Source organism: Carassius gibelio, chromosome A6 (genome assembly GCF_023724105.1).
Source record: "Carassius gibelio isolate Cgi1373 ecotype wild population from Czech Republic chromosome A6, carGib1.2-hapl.c, whole genome shotgun sequence".
NCBI classification, from domain to species: domain Eukaryota; kingdom Metazoa; phylum Chordata; class Actinopteri; order Cypriniformes; family Cyprinidae; genus Carassius; species Carassius gibelio.
Genome location: NC_068376.1, coordinates 6,318,210 through 6,341,191, shown reverse-complemented (window position 1 = coordinate 6,341,191; position 22,982 = coordinate 6,318,210). Strand labels below are relative to the sequence as shown.

Below are 22,982 nucleotides of genomic sequence, written 5' to 3'. Positions count from 1 at the left end.
TTCAGGCTGGTCACACCACTGGTGAACTACTGCGAGCCTCGAGGAGCGAATAAAGCGATTGTTTGAACGCGTGAAAAGCTTGTACAGTGGTGCACTGCTAATCCTTTCTCTTAAACCACATTTGTTCTTGTCTTTTATTAAAAAGCCTATACTTATGTAAAATAAGAACAATTGTGTAGTTTTTCATGAACTTGTGTAGTATTGTCGTTTAATTTTTTATTTTATTATTATTATTTTTTTACAAGATTTTTCCGCTGATGTAAACATATCTTGCTTTGAATATGTTTACTGGAACAACACTAAAACATTAAAAAAGAAATTTTATATATAATTTTTTTTTGTAGGCCTGTATAAGTTCAGTGCATGGGAGAGCACCTGACTTTTTGGGCCTTTCATCTGCAAATTTCTCAAATCTCTCCTTCAGACTGGGAAAGACCACCGGGATTAGTCTAATCCTGCACCTCAGCACTTTATTTCTCATTCCTTAGACACTTTGTACGCTAGAGCCTATTTTGATTGTAGAGTATGTGTGAGAGTGTATGAGAGAGAGAGACGGAGAGAGGGAGAAATAGAAAGACTATGAGAGGGGAAGCTCTTCTGGGATAGCTTGTCTGAGCTCCTGGGCTAATGATGAAGTTGTGGTGCCCTATTTTGGGTTTCTTGGGGTTTTCCATTCGTCTCTCTCTTAGTTTTATCCCACCTTTCATGCCATTATTGAGATTTAATCCTGTAGAGCACAGGAAGGATGCCACTACTCAGTCAAGAAAAATGAAGAGAGTTCTCTCTTCTATTTATCTCGGTTCTGCCATCATTAGTTGGCTCAGAGGAGGCATGACTAATGTATGCCACCAGGAAGATGTTGCCGGGCTAATTGAATGGCCAACACAAGAGTGTTTGTGATAAAATAATAATGCAGCTTGGCTCGTTCAGGGAGAAATAGCGAGTTGGTATTGAATCGTCGAGTGTGAGTTGTGTACCTGGAGGTGAGCAGGAGAAATAAAGGACAGTAATCGTAGACGTCCCCCCAGAGTGCACACTCATAAAGCTGAGTGGTTAGGAAGAGCACCATGTTTAAATATGCATGATGGCAGATGATTCTGTTTTTCATTCTGAGCATTGTTATTTCTCCTGTTCTACAATTCCTAAACATTGAAACCAGGCAGCGGTAACATGCTCAACAACATACAAACATAGAAACCTAGACATTACCGGGGAATCGAAATCTAAACCTGTGAAGAAACATAGGTTTTGATCTCTAATGATGTAAAATGAATAAGAAATATAAAAGATTCTGCATCATTTCTGGTTTACTAATCAAAATAAAATAAAAAAAGCTAAATTTTGATACTAACCATGAGCAATCTTCTGTAAAAGTACTTTTTGATGACAAAAATCTACCAAAACTTTCCTATTTATTGCATCAATTTTCTTGATGACTCTCCTTTTGACCAGAATCTATTTGAGCCCAAAGCCACAGTTTTATGTTCTTCAAATAATTACAAAATGTTTTTTTTTACGCATTTTCAGACAAACAGTAGGCAATTCTGCTGTATATATTAGAACTGCAAAAGATTTAGAACACAGCCCACAAATATGGATTGGGCTGGAGTGGCCATCTGCACAGAAACAAACATCGAATTCAGTGTTTGAACAGTGATCCCTGCGAACAGCAAGCAATGAACAAACACTGTTAGCCACTTAAATGCATTGGTGCATTTCAATGCTCGGCCAGTCTTTCGCAAGGACAAGTTTAGATGTTTTCCAACCAGCTTTGTATTGTTAAAATGTCTCCATCTTACCTATGCCCGGATCTTCCAATTCATTTGTCAGCTATAGTTAAAATGCAAAAAGCATTATCCGTCAGACTATTGAAGGCTCCATAGCTAATTTTTCTACTCCAGCTCACAAACAATCGGATCAGTCCCAGAAATTTATAGGTGTTTACGTTTTGCTAAATCCCATCTTATCGGCGGTAAATTAATCCTTTAAACTTACTTAATGTACATCATTAGAATAGAACATACATTTGGTAGAAGAAAATAATAGTAAATTATAAACAGATCTGAAACAATAAGCATACATTAATCATACATTAATCTCATTTCAAAATGAATATGCACACCCATTCACTAGCTTAGGCCGGAACTTCATAGGGTAAGATTCATAGCTTCACTGGGAGTATTTTTGTTATTTGGGTGTAAAAGCTTGGCGATGCATCTTGATGAGATTTGATGCATGGCATAGCTTTTTAAAATGTAGTAAACTGTCAAATCACTTGCCTTGTATAGCATTATTCTCAGTGGCTCACACTTTGCATAGTAAAAAGGCTGTTTAAAATTTTGTGACGAAAGAAAGTGTATTGAAAGTCTCAATGAGTGTATTTAGTTGTTAACAAAATGCTGATAGTTGTGAAAATCAGCTAGACTTTGTGAGGTTACACTGAAAAGTATAATGTTTAAGTATGCATAACACAATGCTTGCTTAATCAATATAACATTTTTAAAATATTCATTATTCCATTGTTCTGACTAAAATTATTATTTTAATGACCATGCAAATACACATACTGACATGCAGGACCAAAATCTGCACTGATTTGGAATGAAATTCTTTGGAATGGTTATTCAATTGTAAAATCCGACAGTAATAAGCTCTTATTGGTAACTGTTAGCATGGTAAAATGAGCAAAATTCATACTAAACACATTTGAAAAGCTAGGGATGTGTAGGACATGCCAGTTTTGCAGAGCTCTCTGCGGCATGTGGACACAAATTAAAAGTGGGACTGATAATATCAAATAAGTCAAGTTTTTATTTGGACATGATTTGTTCCATAACAAAAACAGAGGTTTTTCTAAAGCAGAAGTGAGTGAAACCAGATGAATAAAAGAGGAAATACCTTCCAATTGAAAAACTCATACCGTCTTTAAGGTCAGCCTCTCAGGCAAAGTTTTCCCTCCATTTTCATTGTAGTAAAAAGGTTGCTCTGCTTTGGAATATGTGGAATTCATGTGGGCTTCTTCATTCGTTAAATTAACACTTGTAATAGAATTTCTTGCATTATGGGAAAGAAGTTATGCCCTTGAAACGTTTCAGATATTAATGTGTGTTATTTTGTCAGTGCATGCTCTCTTCTATCCAAACTTGCAATGCGTCCAGATAAAATCTTGAGCGAATGTGATTTGTCTGGCTAGACAGGACACACAGGAAACAGTTCATTCGATCGGTACTTATAGGCAGCTGTCACATGCAGCCATATGGTGGTGAAACGGAGCTCGACTCCCAGTGGACTTTGGGTCGATCCTCCACAGGTGTGCCAGAAGGTGCGAAGTTCAGTCCTTATTAACCTTGTGCACACAAACACAGTATTCCAAAGTTACCTCCAGAAAAGTCACAGACAGAGCTGCATCATTCATTTAACATGGGTTTTATTCCTGCTTGTCTATTTTGAAAAATCAAAGCCAAAGAGCTCAATGGTAGATTAATGATGAGGGTATAAATACTACACTAATGGCCGGTCTATTCTTACTGGACCATCTGTTACAAGAGACAGGGTAGTGCTCACTTACATGCATTTGTTACCAACATGGCTTGCATCAACAACTATCAGTGACTGAAGCTACAGCTCAGAAATCACTTCTGAAATGCTGAAATATTACTGTATGGAAAAATCTGCTTACTACAGTTACAATATTTACCAGTTTGTGACCATTGTTCTTTGATGGTCATTGGGTATAGGCTCACATGAAAGCATGTGGATTCCCCAAAATGGGAACATGGTTTGTATAACATTAGCAACACATTATTAGCTGTTTGATAGTGTAGTCAAGCCAAAGGCTAATGATATCAATTATGTGTGAGATGTTGTGAGTGAAACATAAAATGCATTACGATGTTCTGAAACATTGTCTTGTAGATGGCTTTGTATAACCCTTTACAAGTTTGTTTCTTCTGCTCAATGCAAAAGAAGAAATTTGGAAGAATGTTGGTAACCAAACAGTTGCTGGTATCCTTTGACTTATAGTATGTAAATAAATATCATAGCTGTTGAATTATTATATTATGGAAGTCAATGGCTACCATCCATTGTTTGGTTACCAACATTCTTCAGAATATCTTCTTTTGTGTTCAACGGGAGAAAACATATGAGTTTGTAGTAAATAATGACAAAATTTTTCATTTTATGGATGAACTATCCCTTTAACTGTGTGAAAGATGAGTTGAGTGTATGGATTAATTTGCATATTCAATTCAAACAATGTGAAAGTTATCTAAAAAGAATAAAAAGTGTGACATGAGACTAGGTTCTTGGATCCATTGGTTGTTTATTTGGACAGGACCAGATCTGAATGTGAGCTTACAGTAGATTCTAAGAAAAGGGTGCAGCACAAAATGATTGGAGAAGATAAAAGTATGACTTTTTCATTAAAAATTATAAGGTAAATATGTACACACACAAAAAAGGAGGCTATGCATGGTACTGTTAGAAATATGATCATTAGGATGCATGTAGAAAATATACAGTTTGAATTTCCATTTCTTGCCAACTTTAAGTTCATCCCTGTTATAGCACTGCTACATTAGGCCATTTTATTGTATTTTGCACAGTTGTTAAAAATAGTTCAACCATTAAATGTGATCTCAGCTAAATGACTTTGAAAATATGTAGTTCTGTTCATCTCTGCTTTTATGAAACACCACCAGTGTCATGAACAATTAGTCTGTCTGTTGAATTGAGTCTGCTTAGGACCTCAGGGGGGTAGCCATTTATAATGTCTGATAAAACAGAAGTGTATAATGCATATAAAAACATATTATTGATTGTATAGGCTAAGCTAGCAGGCTAATGGACTAGAAGTGCTCTAAGTACACTAAACAGTTAGCTTGCAAAACATAAGCCAAATGAGAAAACACAGAGACTGAGAAATGCTTAATTTGATCAACTTTAGCTTCAGTTATATTATGTGTAACATAATTTGAAATACATTAATGATTATGATAAAATAGTTCAGACAATGCCCTAAAGCAGTTTGGTTGGATTTCTAATCAAGGAATGAATAGAGTAACCAAAAAAAAAAAAAGTTTTGAGGTCCTTTGGGACTTGATTCATTGGGCACAACTAATTGTTCATGACACCAATCTTTGATATATGCAAATTTGAGAAATAAAAAAAACATGAAGTAAGCACAAAGAAGTAAGGTTTTCTGCTTTCATAGCTACCCAGAAGTTGTCCGTTCAAATATCTGCCTGAAGTTATCTTAAAATGAAAGATGTGTTGGATTTCACTTTTATTTTCTATGCAGAAAATAAATCATTTTAATGCTTCATCTATAAAATATTTCTGTTCATACAACAGTGGGCTGGTAGCAGTAACTCACATTAGTATGAGCTTTAGGTAACTCTACTGCAGATGCTCAGAAGCTTTGCACCCTGTGGGTTAACAATACTCAGCCATTTGCATATTCATTTAGCAGATGCTTTAGTTCAAAGACACTTTGCCCAAAGTTCATTAACACAACATATGCAAGCACAGATTTCTTGTGATGTGTTGTTTGTCAGCAAATGTTGAGATATCCCTGGTGTCATCTTTGGTGTACTTTCAGGTCTTGTTGTCATCACTAGTTCCTATGCCACTTCCTGTGTGATGTTAAGTGTTGGCCAACTTAACCAAACAAAGTCGCTTGCTGAGTTACCAAAACAAATTGTTTCTTTAAAGAAAAAGTTCAATAAAAAGAAAATAATTAAGTTCAGGCAAGAATTTAAAAAATAAAGTAAATTCTATATTACTAATCAATTTATTCTTGTAGAAATTAAAGTTGAAATTATAAAAATATTTTACTTGGAATTGTTTGTTATGTTTACAAGGATTCTTTGTGTAAATATCAAAGTTATGATCCCATTTTCCCATCATGCACTGGGGCATAAATAATTAAAAAGTTTTTACTGTTTTCGAGTTATGTTTTTTTTTTGTAAGTTTTATTAACTTACTGTTGTGTGATATCTAGAGTTAATTTTCTACTCAAAATGTTGTTTTCTAATGCTACCTTGTTTGAGAAAATTATATAAACTGTAACTGAGGGTAATGTACTTGAGGATTGCGTATTTAAGATAACTAGATTGATATTACTCATCGAACTCTAACTGGCCATGTTAAATTTACTCAATTCCCTTGCTAAATCTACCTAACTTAGTTGAGTGGTAGATTTTCTTAATTCAATACTTAAGTTTACTTAAAAATGTATGTGTGGAAAATCTTGCGAGATAAAAATGAAGTAAATCTACTTATTTATTTTTTTCAGTGTGGGCTTGCAGGCTGAATTAGACAAAAAGACAATTAGGCTACATTGTAGCCTGTTTCGCCAATGAAAGTTAGTTGTTTTTAATGAGCCAATCAAAATGAGTCACAAATGAGTCACAAACAAACTCTGAAAGGTCTCACTTACACACAGAAATAGTCAGAGTGGATGCCAAATTAACATCTGACTCACTCGCTGAACCGCAAGCCATTACTTTCAGTCAAATTCGATTCGAAATAAGAGATGCAACATACTCTAATGGACAAAGATGTTCTTCTGCTGGTGAACACTGACCTACAAACAGTATATTGATGTCTAAAGCTTATTTCTTTTTTTGTTACCTATTTTTATTCCAGTGATGTGTAATGTTTGTAAATACTCTTTATGAAGGCTTTTATCAGTAGATATGTGACTAATCATTGTATCATGTAACAAAATTTAATTAGCCATATATGTGTGTGTGTGTGTGTGTGTGTGTGTGTGTGTGTATATATATATATATATATATATATATATATATATATATATATATATATATATATATATATATATATATATATATATATATATATATATATATATATATATATATATATATATATATAATACATTAATAAAAGGAGGTCTTTTAAATACTATCAAGTTAGCTTGTTTTTATCCTGCTAACTCTGTGTAATTTGCATAATGTAATACACAAAACAAGGACGTTTCAAACATTTTGTATGTTTTAAGCTTTGCTCATATTTACTGAAATCTGCTGAGGAGAAAATCATGCTGTGCTTAAAACAACCAATAATATGAAATTTAAATGTTCATCTGACTGATTATTCAAATTATCAAAGGGAAAGATCTTGTAAAAGATGAATAATATAACATGTATTTAAATGTGAGCGTGGGTAAATAACTGTAAACACAACTCAAAATTTGTTAAGGTACTAGAATAATGAAAAATGATTTTTTTTCAGTAAATTTTTCTTTAGTAAATAGATTTGAGCTGAAAGCACAAAATCTGTAAGCTGATTTTTCCTGTGAAGCACTGAATCCACTGAATGAGATGAATGGAAATGGAAGTGACCCCAGCGGTGGAGTACCACTCTGAAATTCTTTATTGTGTTGCGTTTGCAGTGTCATATGGTGTGTGTGTGTGTATGTCTGTGTTTGTGTGTAGTTTTCCTCTTCCACTCAGCCTGCTTGTCTCTGGTTCATTATCATTCCTCACAGACTTACTTATCCAGAGACTTTGGCTGCTTGTCTTGTTTCAGCACTGCTGCATCACTCTGTGCCACCTCCCTCCTCATCTCTCCCTCTCTCTAACACACAGACACACGCGCACACACCCACTCGTTTGTCTCGGCTAAGTAGTCTGCACCATCACTGAGGATGATGAGCTGCACAGCCAGACACAACGGATCTGGCAATATTTAAATTTTATGCATGTCTCATCTCAGCGAGAGAAATCATACGGCCCATCTGTGCTCTGCGCGCGCTCTCTCTCTCTCTTCTGTATCTTATTTTCTCTCTTTTCTCTTCTCATTAATTTGAACTCAGGTCAGTTTGTCTATACGAGTATCATATGTTTATCTGTATCAGCATTTCTTTTTCTTACAAAGCTTTTCCGGATCTCAAAATCTTTCCAATAATTCTGCAAAACCAGCCAGACAAAGTTATTTACAGTTTTTTGGAAAGTTTTGAGCACAGCAGGATTTTCTCTTCAGATCTATTCAGTAATGAGAAAAGCTTAAAATATTCAAAGAATTTTAAACTTATTTGTGTTGTTTATTAGATTTGCAACATGTTATGTAAATCACACAATCTTAGAAGTATCAAAACAAGCTAAAAATATGAAGATTATATACATAGTTCATACTTTATTTATACAATATTAAAAGTTCAAAGAAAAAAGTATCTTATGTTCACCAAGTATGGAGGTAAATCAGTGGCTAAACTCAAGAGGTTGTTGATCTTAATGTGAGAACTTGTCATATTAATATTTGTATTTGAAAGTTGAAATTTACACTCACAGCTCTGATGTGAAAAGCTGAATCTTTCAATTTGCACACACAGACAATAATCAAAGCACCCGTGTTCTGAATTGGAAGCTGCACATTAATAGTTACAAATGTGTAAAATGACAGAGTTGCGACATAACTGTTGTTGTTATTTGTGACAACTGGGGCGGGGCCATGAACCGTGGGAACAGAGCGAGGCCAGTGGAGTGATTGTGAAATGAGCGACACCTGCTCCACTCACCGGTATTGAGTCCCACGGAGGAGATCGGAAGGATACAGCAGAGGAGCGACGACAGTGAAGGACTAGAGAGGACCAGGCCTGGGTTTTATTTTGTGTTTGGTATTTGTTTGTGCGCGACAATCGTCCGTGAGGGGCTGTTGCGCTGTTTTGTGTTTATTTTATTATTAAAGCTGCAGTAGGTAAATTTGTAAATATATATTTTTTTACATATTTGTTAAACCTGTCATTATGTCCTGACAGTAGAATATGAGACAGATAATCTGTGAAAAAAATCAAGCTCCTCTGGCTCCTCCCAGTGGTCCTATTGCCATTTGCAGGAATACATCGCTCCCGTTAAGAAACAACCAATCAGAGCTGCGGTCCGTAACTTTTTTATGTGTTCAAAATTTACAAAATGTATATAATAAGTGAGTACACCATGAATCCATTTTCCAAACCGTGTTTTTAGCCTGTCCTGAATCACTAGGGTGCACCTATAATAAGTGTTTATATTCTGACTATTTTAGATTGCTTCGGGGGTACCGCGGCGGAGTAACCCAGTACCTTTGTGATTCTTCATAGACATAAACAGAGAGAAGTAGTTCCGGCTACAATGTTCTTCCGCAAGACGCAAGCAGTTCTGTTTATTAACCGCTAGAGCATCAAAAGTTACCGACTGCAGCTTTAAAGTTTCATTTTGAATGGTCGCCGGTTCCCGCCTCCTTCTTCATTCAAATGCATTCAACATTCAAAATGAAAACTTTAATAATAAAATAAACACAAAACAGCGCGACAGCCCCTCGCGTTGTAAGTGCCGACTTGACATTGTGCAGCAAAATTGAAGTAAAGTCCAAAAGTATATATGTCGTAAACATTTATGTATGTCAGTTTCTTTATGTGAATGTCATTCTACACATTTGTAGCTATTAATGTGCAACTTCCAATTCAAAACACAGGTGTTTTGATTATTGTCTGTGTGTGCAAATTGCTAGATTCAGATATTCACATCAGAGCTGTGAGTAAAAATTTCAACATAAAAATACAAATGTTAATATGACAAGTTCTCACATTCAAATTAACCTTTGTAACCAAGGCTGCATTTGTTGTGGACTTCCTTATATGTATTGCAACTTCATTGTATTGGCTAATTAAATAGTGCTGAAATGTATCCTATGTGCAACCGACTTTATTAGTGCTCAAGTAAAAGTATGTAATGTCAGAGAAACGTTAAGGGCCCCCTGTGGGTTTCTGTCTAAATAAAAGTTTAACATTTGAAAATGATGAAATTAAAATTAAATTAAATATGAATATTGGTATTTCACAGATGTAAAATATTTTGATTTAGTAATAATAATATTATCATGCAACCATATAATATACTGTATTTACAGTAAGCTATACTGTTGAATGCACAATTTTTGCATATTTTCATCAGACAGTGTAGCATAGACTCCCTGATTAAGGCATGGAGCCGCAACGCGTAGATGTACCTCTCACCAAAAGAGTTTTAATGTATAAAGCCAGTGATGCAATAAAGGCTTTTTAACTGTTCAAGTGCCTTGGAGTTCTTGTCCTTAAATATATACTATCCTATACAACCAAAGAGCACCGAGATTTCATACCCCATGCAGCACTTCTTGATGCATTCAGTGTTTTAAAGAATATGCAAAGTGTTTATTGTAAAATTGTCTTCGTTTTTTTGTCAACCTTATTTAAAATATGCTTAAGTTTGTAAAAACATATTTATGAAAATATATTCCTTGAGAGTATGCTAATTTAACATTTTAATTCATATAAATTATATTACCTGAAATATACTTAAAAAAAAAAAATTAGTTTAAGGATTTCAAGTATACAATCAATGCACTTAAGTGCATTTTTTTTCACAAGGGTCAGTGTGGTTCCATGTTGTAATGTTATACAGTGTGACGTGGATGCTCGGCTCATCCTGATCTTTGACTTGCAGATGGTGGAGCTTATGAAATATTCATCCTGGATCATCCTGTTCATCTTTGTGTTTACAGAGAGAAGCCTTTGAGTTAAATTTTGGCTCAATGCATTGTATATGGTATGGAGGTGTATTTGTGTAACGTGTCACACATTTAATGGTTTTGGAACCTGTCTTTTTCCTTATCATGCTAGTTTATCCATCTGAGTCTTACTTTTGTTTGTAGTAGTGAGATATTTCCCTTAGAAGAAGATTCAGCAATATTGCAAATATGTTATCTGTTGTCAACTGTATGTCTGCATGAACAACTCTCCATTTATGTTGATAAAAAAATAAAACTGTGTAAGATTCATACACAAGGCTGTTATGACCTCAAACCAGGGGCATGCTCTATTTTATCAAAGCAGCTTTTATAACAGAGTATCTATTGTTTACAACTGCAGTCATGATATGCTTTAGCTTGAATATCCTCTATCCAGCTTGGAACCAAAAGTCTTTTTTTCCCGAGGAAGTAATTCTGTGAGGTTGTTTCACACCAATGATGTGTTTATTCAGATTTAATATACTACAGTGCTTCATCTGACCGCTGGAGCACTTAGGGAAAGGAAGAAAATTCAAAAGAAGACCATTTATTTGAAATATAAATATTTATAACATTATAAATGTCTAACCATTATTACTGTTATTGACACCATTATTTCAGTATTAATAAAAAAGACCTTTAGTATGTAGCATGTTTTGGATAATATCTGTTTGTAATCTATAACCTATATTTGTGTTTATTTCATGACAGGGTTTGAAGAGCAGGACACTGATCTTTTTCTGTGTGACACAAACACATGCAAGTTTGACGGCGAGTGTCTGCGAATCGGGGACACAGTGACATGCATTTGTGATTTTAAGGTAGGAATCAGTGCTCCCCACTCATTAGCACCACATGTTGAATGTGGGACCTTGTTAAAGGCAGTACCACACGCGGAGTAAACAAACTGTCACAAATTAAAACACACCTCCACATACCTTCTCACAGAAAACACACACACATTCTCTCGCTCGGTCAGAGTGTTCCACTTTGATCAAACATTGTGCATCTGTGTCTTGTTGCAGGCCAAGCTGCATCACTCAGGTAAATAACATTATCTGTCTGCTAGCGCAGCATGCGGGGGGGAATTTCCTTTGATGCATCTGCTCGATCGCCCAGCCAAGCTCGGCACAAAGATGCCTTGTGCACTTAAGAAGGGTCACGCTGCTTTCATTTCTGCCCTTAATAAAATCGAGCGGCACTAACACTAGTCTGGGGCCATGTGAGTGCCTCTAGCTGTGGTGGGGAGGGTTATCGGTTAAGTATCTTGTGCCGCAAGAGATGGTACCCAGGCGTGTGTGGGGATGCCCTTCTCCTGCGGTTGGACGCCCTGCTCTGCACTGCTTCCAGACTCCCAAACAGAAAAATGTGTAAGAGCGAGATGAATGGATGTGATTCGCACAAGTTCACTTACAGACATGCTATTGATCCAACTCTCATACTCAGAGAGAGAGAGCGAAGGACCAAAATGGAAGGCGGTCAGTCTCTTTCTGGACCACTAGCAACACCAAATGGTACTGCAATCTGTTTGTTCAAGTGACCTGACTGAGGCAGGTATAAAAAAAAAAAATTTGCACATTTAACTAGTATGTGTTTGGGAGTGGAACAGTGGAGGGTGATGTTGAGTGTCTGAAATAATTTATTGAACTGTTTTTAATTTGACATGGCACCTTATGAAAAGAACACTCATAGCCTGAGATGTTTAAAAATGTATCTGACACATACAGACCAGACTTTAATAAACAATCACAGACAAAAAAGCAATTACACATCTTGTGTGAACACTTTGCTTGTATACAATACCTATCATAAGTTTGGGGTCTTTTGAAAGAAGTTTGTTGTGTTCAACATGGTTAAATTTATTTGATTAAAAATATATTAAAATTGTAAAATATTTGTACAATTTAAAACAACGGTTTTCGATTTTTGAATATATATAAAAATGTAATGTATTCCTGTGATGCAAAACTACATTTTCAGCATCTTTACTATAGTCTTCAGTGTGACCTTTCAGAATCATTCTAATATGCTGATTTGGTGTTAAAGAAGCATTTATTATTACTATTACTATAAATGTAAAAATTAGTGTACAGCTTAAATTGTGTGGAAATCATAATAGACAGTTCAAAAAAACTGAATTGATTTTAATCAGAATTCTTCTGTAACATTATAAATGCCTTTAACCTGATAACTGTCACTCACGTTTTTGAAGATAGACTTGAATGTGCATGATACAAACCTAAATTTTTATATTTCATGACGGAAAACATTTTGTAACATGATTTTGATGTGCCATTTACATGGTAATGCAATGTCTGATTTTAAAATGGGTTTTGAAGGATGAATTTTGAGATTTTATGTTTTCAAGTGATATATAACTTCTGATGATTTCTAAAATGTGATAGAGAAAAAGGCAACGAGGAAGTCTTTTTTTTAAACAAAGGTCAAAGCACATTTTGTAATGTAGATTTCTGAGGGTGCACTCTTGTCATAAATTGATCTTTTCCTACATAATTTTTTACAAAAAATATTGGTATAATATATATTTGGGAGTCTTAGACCTTTCCAACGATGTATAGTTTGTCAAGATTAGATTAAATTTGATTGTAATATAGTATAGTCAACGTAGGTGTCCCGTATACGGGACGGGGTGACATTTAACAGGTTAATGTCACCTTTGATAAATTGAATGCATCCTTGCTGAATAAAATTACTCCAAACTTTTGAACGGTAGTGTATATGTGAATTTGAAATACTCACCTATATGTCCTGTGTGCGGTGGTTGTCGGTGTATCTGCATAAATGTCAAGCAAAGTGCTTTTTCTCTCTTTAATTGATGCTTGCACTCTAGCCATCTGTCTTGCAATGTGTGATCAAATGGCTATGTGCAAGAGTCAAAGCACTATATAATATCTGGTCTGGCATGGCTTTGAGCCTGTCATGTTCTAATTTAGAAATGAAACACGGTGAAAAACATATACTGACACTTTTTAAATTACACATCTGTGCATGTAACTGTCTTACAATAATGGATCTAAGACGGGAACCAGTACAAGAGTAGAATTCATGCACAAAGCTCAAATCAGTAATTGAGAAAATGGAAATTTACTGGTTCAACAGATCATTGAATGATGTCCAGTTTCCTGTTGAATACATTTTTGTTGAAGAATATATATCCCGCTTTTATGAAATTATTTGGCCTGCCCCAGCCCACACCGAAAATAAAGTAAAATTTCCTTACCTGTCCCAACCCGACCCGCAGGTTATGAGGCGGCCTATTTTAATTCAGCTATCAAACTGCCCAGCTATTTCACTTCAGTACCGCATTTCACACACACACACACACGCGCGCATGCAAATGAGGATTAGCGCATGTAGCCAGTGAAGTCTCTATCCACAAACAGATGTACATCGGCTTCAGATATTCAGTATTTCATTGCACTTTAACAAGTAATCTGAATGACCTATAGATGTGCACTAGGGCTGCATGATATTGGGAAAAAATGTCATTGCGATATTTTATTTCTCTGCGATATATATTGCGATATGAAATCTAATAAATTTTTTTCTTACAAACAAAAATGGGGTGAGCACACTTACATTCTCATTTTAAATGATTTAAACATCGACACCATCGTGTAAATTGATTAATATGCGCCAGGGAGAGAGAGCAAGACAGCGCCCGTGTTGTTTGAAGACGGTGAGCGTGCGGCCGGGGCTCGCTCTCTCTCTCTCTCTCTCTCTCTCTCGCGCTCTCTCTCTCGTGCGCGCTCTCTCTCCCTCTCTCTCTCCTGCGTGCTCTGTCTTTCTCCTGCGTTCTCTCTCTCGTCCGCTCTCCCTCTCTCTTGGACGCTCTCTTGCGCTCTCCGCGAAACACATTCTTCAAGGGCCGGGGAGCAGCTGGCCCGTACAGTTAATGAATAACTGATCAACTACGACAGCCTACATCGCACATTCTGCGATGTGACTATCGTGGATTCGTACATCGAGATATCGATGCTTAAACGACACATCATGCAGCCCTAATGTGCACTATTTTAAACGAGCCCTCACTAACTGAGTTTAATACCACAGTTATGTTCGAATGCATCTCATTCTTGTTTCTGTGGCGGCGCGTTGGTCTCGTCATGAGGCGCGTGGTCCGGAGTGCTGTATGACTGATGCATCAGTTCAATTCAGCTTTACTCCAAATGGACTTTAAATGAAATCTACTATTGATTTTCACTGTTTTTTGACTGATTTTGCAGAACATTAGACTGCCAACTTCCATGCGCAGATGTGGCAAATTTGTCACAGGATGCGCAATATGACAATTGCGTTCGACTATATATGAACTAGCTGTTTTAAATTATTTTTTATATTTAACGTTAGTTCATCAGTATGTCTTAAAGTATATTTTTAGATTATTGAAGATTCCATAGGCTCTAATCACATAACAATGTGATTAATTGCAGTTAATCGAAGACAATAATGCGATTAATCGCAATAAAAAAAGAAATTATTGTTGCCCAGCATTAATATATATATATATATATATATATATATATATATATATATATATGTATGTATACTGTATATGTGTGTGTGTACTGTATATATGTATGTATGTATGTACAAGGAGCATTTTACTAAAGATAATTTATTAACAAAGAAATGTTTTTAGATGAGAGAAAGAAAAGTAGTATTTATTGAATGTGTGTGTGTGTAGAAGTGATGCTCAGACACACTAACCCTTCTATCACCTACTTGTATATGTTCACTTATATGGAGCCAGAAGAGTCTCAATAAAGATAAATGCACACACTACATTCACATATGCACACACAGGATTCATACATGCACACACATGATTCATAAATACACACACAAGATGCACAAATGCGCACAAAATTTAAAAAGCACAGAAGATTCACAAATGCATACAAAATTCAGAAATGCACACAAAAATCAGAAATACACACACAATTCAGAAATGCAAACAACATTTACAAATGCACTCAAGATTCACAAATGCACAGAACAAGATTCACAAATGCACAGAACAAGATTCAGAAATGTATTTCTGATGCACACACACATATACCTTGATTCACAAACTGCTTGCGGTCTGTGAACTTCACTGCATTTGTGTGTGAATTTTGAGACTCCCCTGACTTGGCTCAACACACAAATGCTTTTTTTTAAACAGGGAATGATCTGCAACCAATCAGATATCTCCCTTCTTTTAGCCAATCACAAGAATGCACCCCACGTGGGGGATTGTTTACTTATAAGCCAATCACATGAACGTGTTCACACAGCAATTGTATTAAATTGTATGAAAATACAGATGTTTAGATTACAATTCAGGTTTATTTTTTATTATTTTTTTTACAAAATATAAATTTAAAAATGTCTCAATACATATAGCCCAGTGACTGCAGAAAAAAAGTTAACCATGGATTCATAAATTTGCAATAGGCAATTATTTCATTTTATTGAAATATTTTAATGAAAGTAAAAAAAAAAAATGTTTAAACCTTTTTGAATATTTAAATATATCTAAATATTCTTTTGGATGCAATATAGAAGTCACTTAAATTATAATATTCAGTCCCTACATGAAGAGAGAGTCAGTGGTCGGCTGCAAGAGGAAAGTGGCTCTCTGGCTGTCCTTCGCTTAGGAAAGTGAGTTGATCGCTGCGTGAGGAAAGTGAATCGTTCGCTCAACTTCGCTGCTTGAGGAAAGTGAATCGTTCGCTGAGGAAAGTGAGTCGCTCGCTGGGTGAGGAAAGTGAGTCGTTCGCTGCGTGACTCGTGAGGAAAGTGAATCGTTCCCTGCTGACTCGTGAGGAAAGTGAGTCGCTCACTGGGTGAGGAAAGTGAGTCGTTCGCTGCGTGACTCGTGAGGAAAGTGAATCGTTCGCTGCGTGACTCGTGAGGAAAGTGAGTTGATCGCTGCGTGAGGAAAGTGAATCGTTCGCTCAACTTCGCTGCTTGAGGAAAGTGATTCGTTCGCTGAGGAAAGTGAGTCGCTCACTGGGTGAGGAAAGTGAGTCGTTCGCTGCGTGACTCGTGAGGAAAGTGAATCGTTCGCTGCGTGACTCGTGAGGAAAGTGAGTCGCTCGCTGGGTGAGGAGAGTGAGTCGTTTGCTGCGTGACTCGTGAGGAAAGTGAGTCGTTCGCTGCGCAAAGTGGGTCGCTGGCTGCGCAAAGTGAGTCGCTGGCTGCGTGAGGTAAGTGAGTCGTTCGCTGCGTGAGGAAAGTGAGTCGTTCGCTGATTGGCTTATAAGTAAACAATCCCCCACGTGGGGTGCATTCTTGTGATTGGCTAAAACAAGGGAGATATCTGATTGGTTGCAGATCATTCCCTGTTTAAAAAAAGGCATTTGTGTGTCGAGCCAAGTCAGGGGAGTCTCAAAATTCACACACAAATGCAGTGAAGTTCACAGACCGCAAGCAGTTTGTAAATCAAGATATATGTGTGTGTGCATCAGAAATACATTTCTGAATCTTGTCCTGTGCATTTGTGAATCTTGAGTGCATTTGTAAATGTTGTTTGCATTTCTAAATTGTGTGTGTATTTCTGAATTTTGTGTGCATTTCTGAATTTTGTATGCATTTGTGAATCTTCTGTGCTTTTTAAATTTTGTGTGTGCATTTGTGAATTTTGTGTGCATTTGTGTATCCTGTGTGTGTATTTATGAATTATGTGTGTGCATGTATGAATCCTATGTGTGCATATGTGACTGTAGTGTGTGCATTTATCTTTATTGAGACTCTTCTGGCTCCATACACTTAGGGCCTTGCAGCCACTGTAAAAACAACACTAACACACATTTTTATACACGAATGGCTGGGAAAGTGGGAATTTTTGTTTTTGACATGTTCTTCCCCTCTCTTCTCTCTGCACACACACACACACACACACACACACTTATGTTTGTTTTTGTGAAAATAAAATATAAATTTAAAAATGTCTCAATACATATAGCCCAGTGACTGCAGAAAAAAAGTTAACCATGGATTCATAAATTTGCAATAGGCAATTATTTCATTTTATTGAAATATTTTAATGAAAGTAAAAAAAAAAAATGTTTAAACCTTTTTGAATATTTAAATATATCTAAATATTCTTTTGGATGCAATATAGAAGTCACTTAAATTATAATATTCAGTCCCTACATGAAGAGAGAGTCAGTGGTCGGCTGCAAGAGGAAAGTGGCTCTCTGGCTGTCCTTCGCTTAGGAAAGTGAGTTGTTTTTGACATGTTCTTCCCCTCTCTTCTCTCTGCACACACACACACACACACACACACACACACACACACACACTTATGTTTGTTTTTGTGAAAAGGGGGGACATCCCATAGGTGTAATGGTTTTTATACTGTACAAACTAGTTTCTATCGCCCTTCACCAACCCTACACCTAACCCTAACCCTCACAGGAAACTTTTTTACTTTCTCAAAAAAACTCATTCTGTGTTTTGAAGAATGTGGACATGGGTCCTCATAAGTCACCCTCCCCTTGAAATACCTGTGTCATACCCATGTCAGTTGTGTCCTGATATGTCACAAAAACAAGAGCACACACACAAACACACACACACACACAACAGACAGAGGCCATCACCTTGGCAGTGTCCTAATGAAGTGATATGAAGGACTGAATGCTGTAGCTCAATAATTCTAGCGATAGCTTCCATTAGGAGCCATAACACAGTAACCTACACAAACACACACACACACACACACACACACACACACACACACACACACACACACACAAACAACCACACACACACCCACACATATGCACACACAGTTACATGCTAACTGACTTCTGCCCAGACCATCTTACCCCTCCCACTTTCACTCCTTTTCAGTCACTCCTTTTTACTGTGTCTAAGAGCTCTGAATAATTCAAGCTTTCTCTTACAATTCTTTTTTCAACACATCTCAGTATATAGTCAGTTATTGTGTTTGATTTGGCAGGTATGTGTATGCAACAGTTTCTCTGGACATTTAATGAGACTTACAGTGTTTCAGAATCGGTGCATTTTAATGGTACAGGACATGTTTCGTGCTCTTTTATTTAGTGGATACAGTGACCCCTTTAGGTAATCAAAAACATTGCACTTTATTTAATGATCCAAGTTCCCCTCAAATGGTCTACGATGAAACAGAACAGAACATTTATCTCACAAACGTCTGTTTAATTATATTAGATACAACTTTAGTTAGTTTAATATAAATATATATTGTAAATTAAATAAATAATTTCATCATTTTTTTTTTTTTTTTTTTTTAAATTTCACACGAAAAGAAAATTATGACTTTTCCATGCATAATTATGACATTGTGGTGTAATTTATTTCATAAATGTATTTCAAACATCACTTGAACGCATAGCTTGGCACATTAGTCTAGAATTAATGTGCAGGTGTGCAAGTGTGAACATCATCTGTTTAATGTTGCTCATCCAGTCGTATTTGTAATGTTTTGAGTCATTTGTTTTTGAGTGTTAAATAATGTCAAGCTGTTTTGGCTGAAACCGAGCTTATCATTAGTTGATAATCTTATTGTCTGATTTGTATTTAAATCTAAAGATTTGATATTATTTGATATAAAAATAAAACAAAATATCTAATGAGATCACTCCATTTTGAAAGCATTTAAGAGACTGCATTATTAAATGTTCCTGTAGTAATTACTGTAGTTTTGGGTCTGAAGATTCTTGTGCAGTATATGATACACCTAACAATGAGACTGGATGGTAAAAGATGCCTGGTTGTGTGAGGACACAGTGAGGGATGCAGTTCTACAGAGCAGGAAAAACGATATGAGAGATAGATGAGAGCAGTTACAGTAAATGGAAGAACAGGAAGAAAGAATTTCTCTTAATGACATGTTTTAATATCCTCGTCAAAAAGCGGCTGCTGGTTGAAGATGTATGAGGAAACAGCAGTTATATCATCTTTCCTTTCTCCCTATGCATCCTTCACTGGGCATGGTATCCATTTTCTAATTTCAGACTTTCAGTTCTCTGCAACTTTCTGCTCAGTGTTTCATTCATTTCTCCATTCTGTCAATTGCTCATCACATGTTGGAGCTCTCACTTCCACTCTCTCTTTTTGCTAATATAGATATTAAATGTCTGAGTCTCATCTTGAAAGCAATGCAGTGTTTTCTTTTAGAAAATGCATATATTTACCTGACAACAAAGTCAGTACGACTGGAAGTGTGCATGTGTGTGTGTGTGTGTTGAAGTGAAGTTGCAGTGATTAAATCAATTGCTACATACCTACACACACAGGCACACACCTGTTGAAATCATGTAGCATATGCCTCCAGCTGTAGAACCTATGTCTTTTGTCTTTCTAATTTATTTTGTTGATTTGCCTCACACATCTGTATCAACTTACACAGTTCAGATTTAGATATATGGGTCTTTTTCATTAAAAGCATTGCAAATCATGTAATTCCAACAGCAATACTTCAAGTAGTTTCATAAATGAAAGCAAAATGTATATTGTGGGGGTTCTAAAGTCAGATGCCAAGCACACCCTCACACAAAAACCGACCTTATTTTACTAGATTTGAAAATAGATTTGCCTATTGTGACATCACCACTTTTGGTAAATTTGGAATGACTGAACTTAAAATAATACGAAATGATCTTTGAGTGAGCTGGAAGTGTATTATAATAGTTACTATATTATTTTTGAAACACTACCAACAAAAATTCAAATGCAAAGCTTAATGGGACTTTGTCACCTCAGGGCTCACTGGAAAAATATGCCTGTTCTGCAAAATGATATTACATAGCTTTTTATATATTTGCACCAGAAATACTTCTTACAGTGAATTATGAAGTAAGTGCCACTAAAAGTGCAAATGAACATGTTGAATGTTATCAAGGCAGTTTTGAATGAAATGTCACTGGCTCTATTGCATTTGAAAATAATAAACCCAACCGATAGTGTTAACAAAAGCAAATGTGAGATAAAAACACATTTGCTGAAGCAACCATGCCATTTTAGTTTGCTTTGCAAGTCCGTAAGCTCTTTTATCGGTACTCGTGTTTAACGGGACTGGTACCAAGCACCTCATATCTCAAATGCAGTTGTAGCAGGTGAGCTACAGAGCAAGTTTACTACATCAGAAAAACCGGAAAAGGTTATGTAATGAAAACCTCAAATTGCAACAAAAAAAACATTTTCTTTTGTGTTCATGAATTAACAAAGATAAGATTTCCATTGCCTCTATATCTCAAAAATCCACCCTGCATCACTGCAAAGTATATTTCCAGTGGACATTTCAAACAGTTTCACTGTGTTCTGATACATTAAATCACCTTCTCTGATATTTATGGCTGGTTGCCTGTGATTTTATAAATCACACTAGAGATTTCAAACTATCAAAGAGTCACCTTCCCTCCTGTGTCTCTGTTTTGTCCTTCTCACTTTTGCTGTCTTTTACCCTCAGGCTGTTAGTCAGCAGTTCTGTGTTTGGTGTGCATGTGTGTTTCCACTGATTTTACAGTGTGTTTGCTGTATGTCAGTTGTGTGTGTGTGTATTCAGATAGATGGATGACCTCTTGTTTAATGACTGATGTAAATAACCTCTATCTGATTCTGTGGGGTTGATATACGAGTGAAACTGGTTCACCTTCTGTGTTCTTGCCTCTGGGTGACCTGCTTCCTCCAGACACCACACCACAGCTGGCCATAATGACACCAGCGGTCTTCTGTGTGTGTGTGTGTGTGCTGTAGAATGTAATAGCAGCCATTCTTTCACTCTTCACTGCCTGCATGCAGATACACTCAGATAGGTGTCTTATGTTTCAGAATGCAAATGTAATTAAAATTTGTCCTCATCTGATCAGACCATTAAACATTTACTACAGAAGCATGCGTCTGTGACACCTGTGCCTCTTTCTCTCTTTACAGTGCAGCAGTGACTATGCTCCAGTGTGCGGATCTAACGGCGAGAGCTATGAGAATCACTGTCTCCTGCGCAAAGAAGCCTGTAAATTGCAGACAGATGTGCTGCTGGTGTCAGAGGGTACCTGTCCTGTCGGTACGTTCCTGTGTCGTAGAGGTGACTGTCCTGTTTGTGACGTCTCTATGGCGTCTGTTGTACTGAAATCATTAAAATCATTAACACTATAGAATAAGGTTCTGTTTGTTTATGCTTGCATCATTGTTTATCATGAACTAACAATGAACAACACTTAAGCAGAATTTATTAATCTAATATAATGTTCATAATGATCTCAAATCTCTGCTTAAAATTGGGCCAATATTGCACAAACCAAAACACAAATGTTTGTCTTGTATTCCCTTATAGATATACAGTATTTAAACATCCTTAATTTTAGATAACATGTATTTATGGTAGGTTTGCTTTTCAAATAAATTGATCTTGTTTTAAATATAGTGTCACTCAACAGCAAAACAAGCAAACAAAAAAATATTATGATTTTGTTCCTTTTCTAATGATTTGGTTATACTGCAATCAGTGTTGGGGGTAATGCATTACAAGTAATGTAAGTTACCTAATCCGATTACTGATCAAATACAGAATACATAAGTAGCTAGCAAAGTAACGCATTACTCTTAAATTCACAACAAAATATCTGAGTTTTTGTTATTAAAAACAAAAATCAAACCCAGCCCGGATGACAAAAAAGAAAAGCAAAAGTAATATAATGCCTTACTTTCCATAAACATAACTACAGTAATGCAGTAACACAATATTGTAAAGTATTATTTTTAAAAGTAACTTTCCCCAACACTGCCTACAATAAGGTATAATTTGTTAACATTAGAAAATTATAGAAGATCAACATTTTAATAGAATTTGTTAAAGGGGACATAACACAATTTCTGTTTCATGTTAATCCTGAGTACCTATATAATATTATTGCATCCTTCATATCTCCAAAGAGTCTTTAGTTTTATCAGAATTATAAAAGAAAGATACAGCTTTACGCTTCTCTCTGAAAACAGTTGAGCTCCTGGAGGCGTACCGTAGGCGGAGCTAAAGAGACACGAGCACTTGCACTGGTAAAAGGAATGAATATATTTAACTGCAAACTCCCATTAGCGAAGATATGTCCACATACTCTCAATGCTCAAAGCAGTTTTGCCGTGGTTTGCCATGGAATTGGGCTACTTTAACACTGTTGCCGCGGGTTGTTTTTCATGTCCGCGGGTTTGAAGCAACTCCAATTACATGATATTTATCCCCTGGAATGCGAATTTTAGCAGGAGGACCCCATCAAAAAACATGTATTTTATCCCCTGAAATGCATTTTTTACTGTGGACCCCCTCGAAACATGATTGGGCTAGTTTTGAGTAGCGATTGGGTGGGTTTTCTTGTGAGAACCTGGCAACCCTGGCTCAGGGGTGCAACATTCCATAGTGAAGCATCCAGCGGGGT

General features: G+C 36.2%; 1 protein-coding gene across 1 annotated transcript in view; it reads left to right on the top strand.

Annotated features, from left to right (window-relative positions):
• Positions 1-22,982, top strand: part of LOC128016146 (tomoregulin-2-like) — a 64,999-nt gene that overhangs the window by 2,521 nt on the left and 39,496 nt on the right. The window contains exons 2-3 of the mRNA XM_052600581.1: positions 11,266-11,375; positions 21,487-21,616. Coding sequence (XP_052456541.1) covers positions 11,266-11,375; positions 21,487-21,616 — 240 coding nt within the window. The remainder of the gene's footprint in view (positions 1-11,265; positions 11,376-21,486; positions 21,617-22,982) is intronic.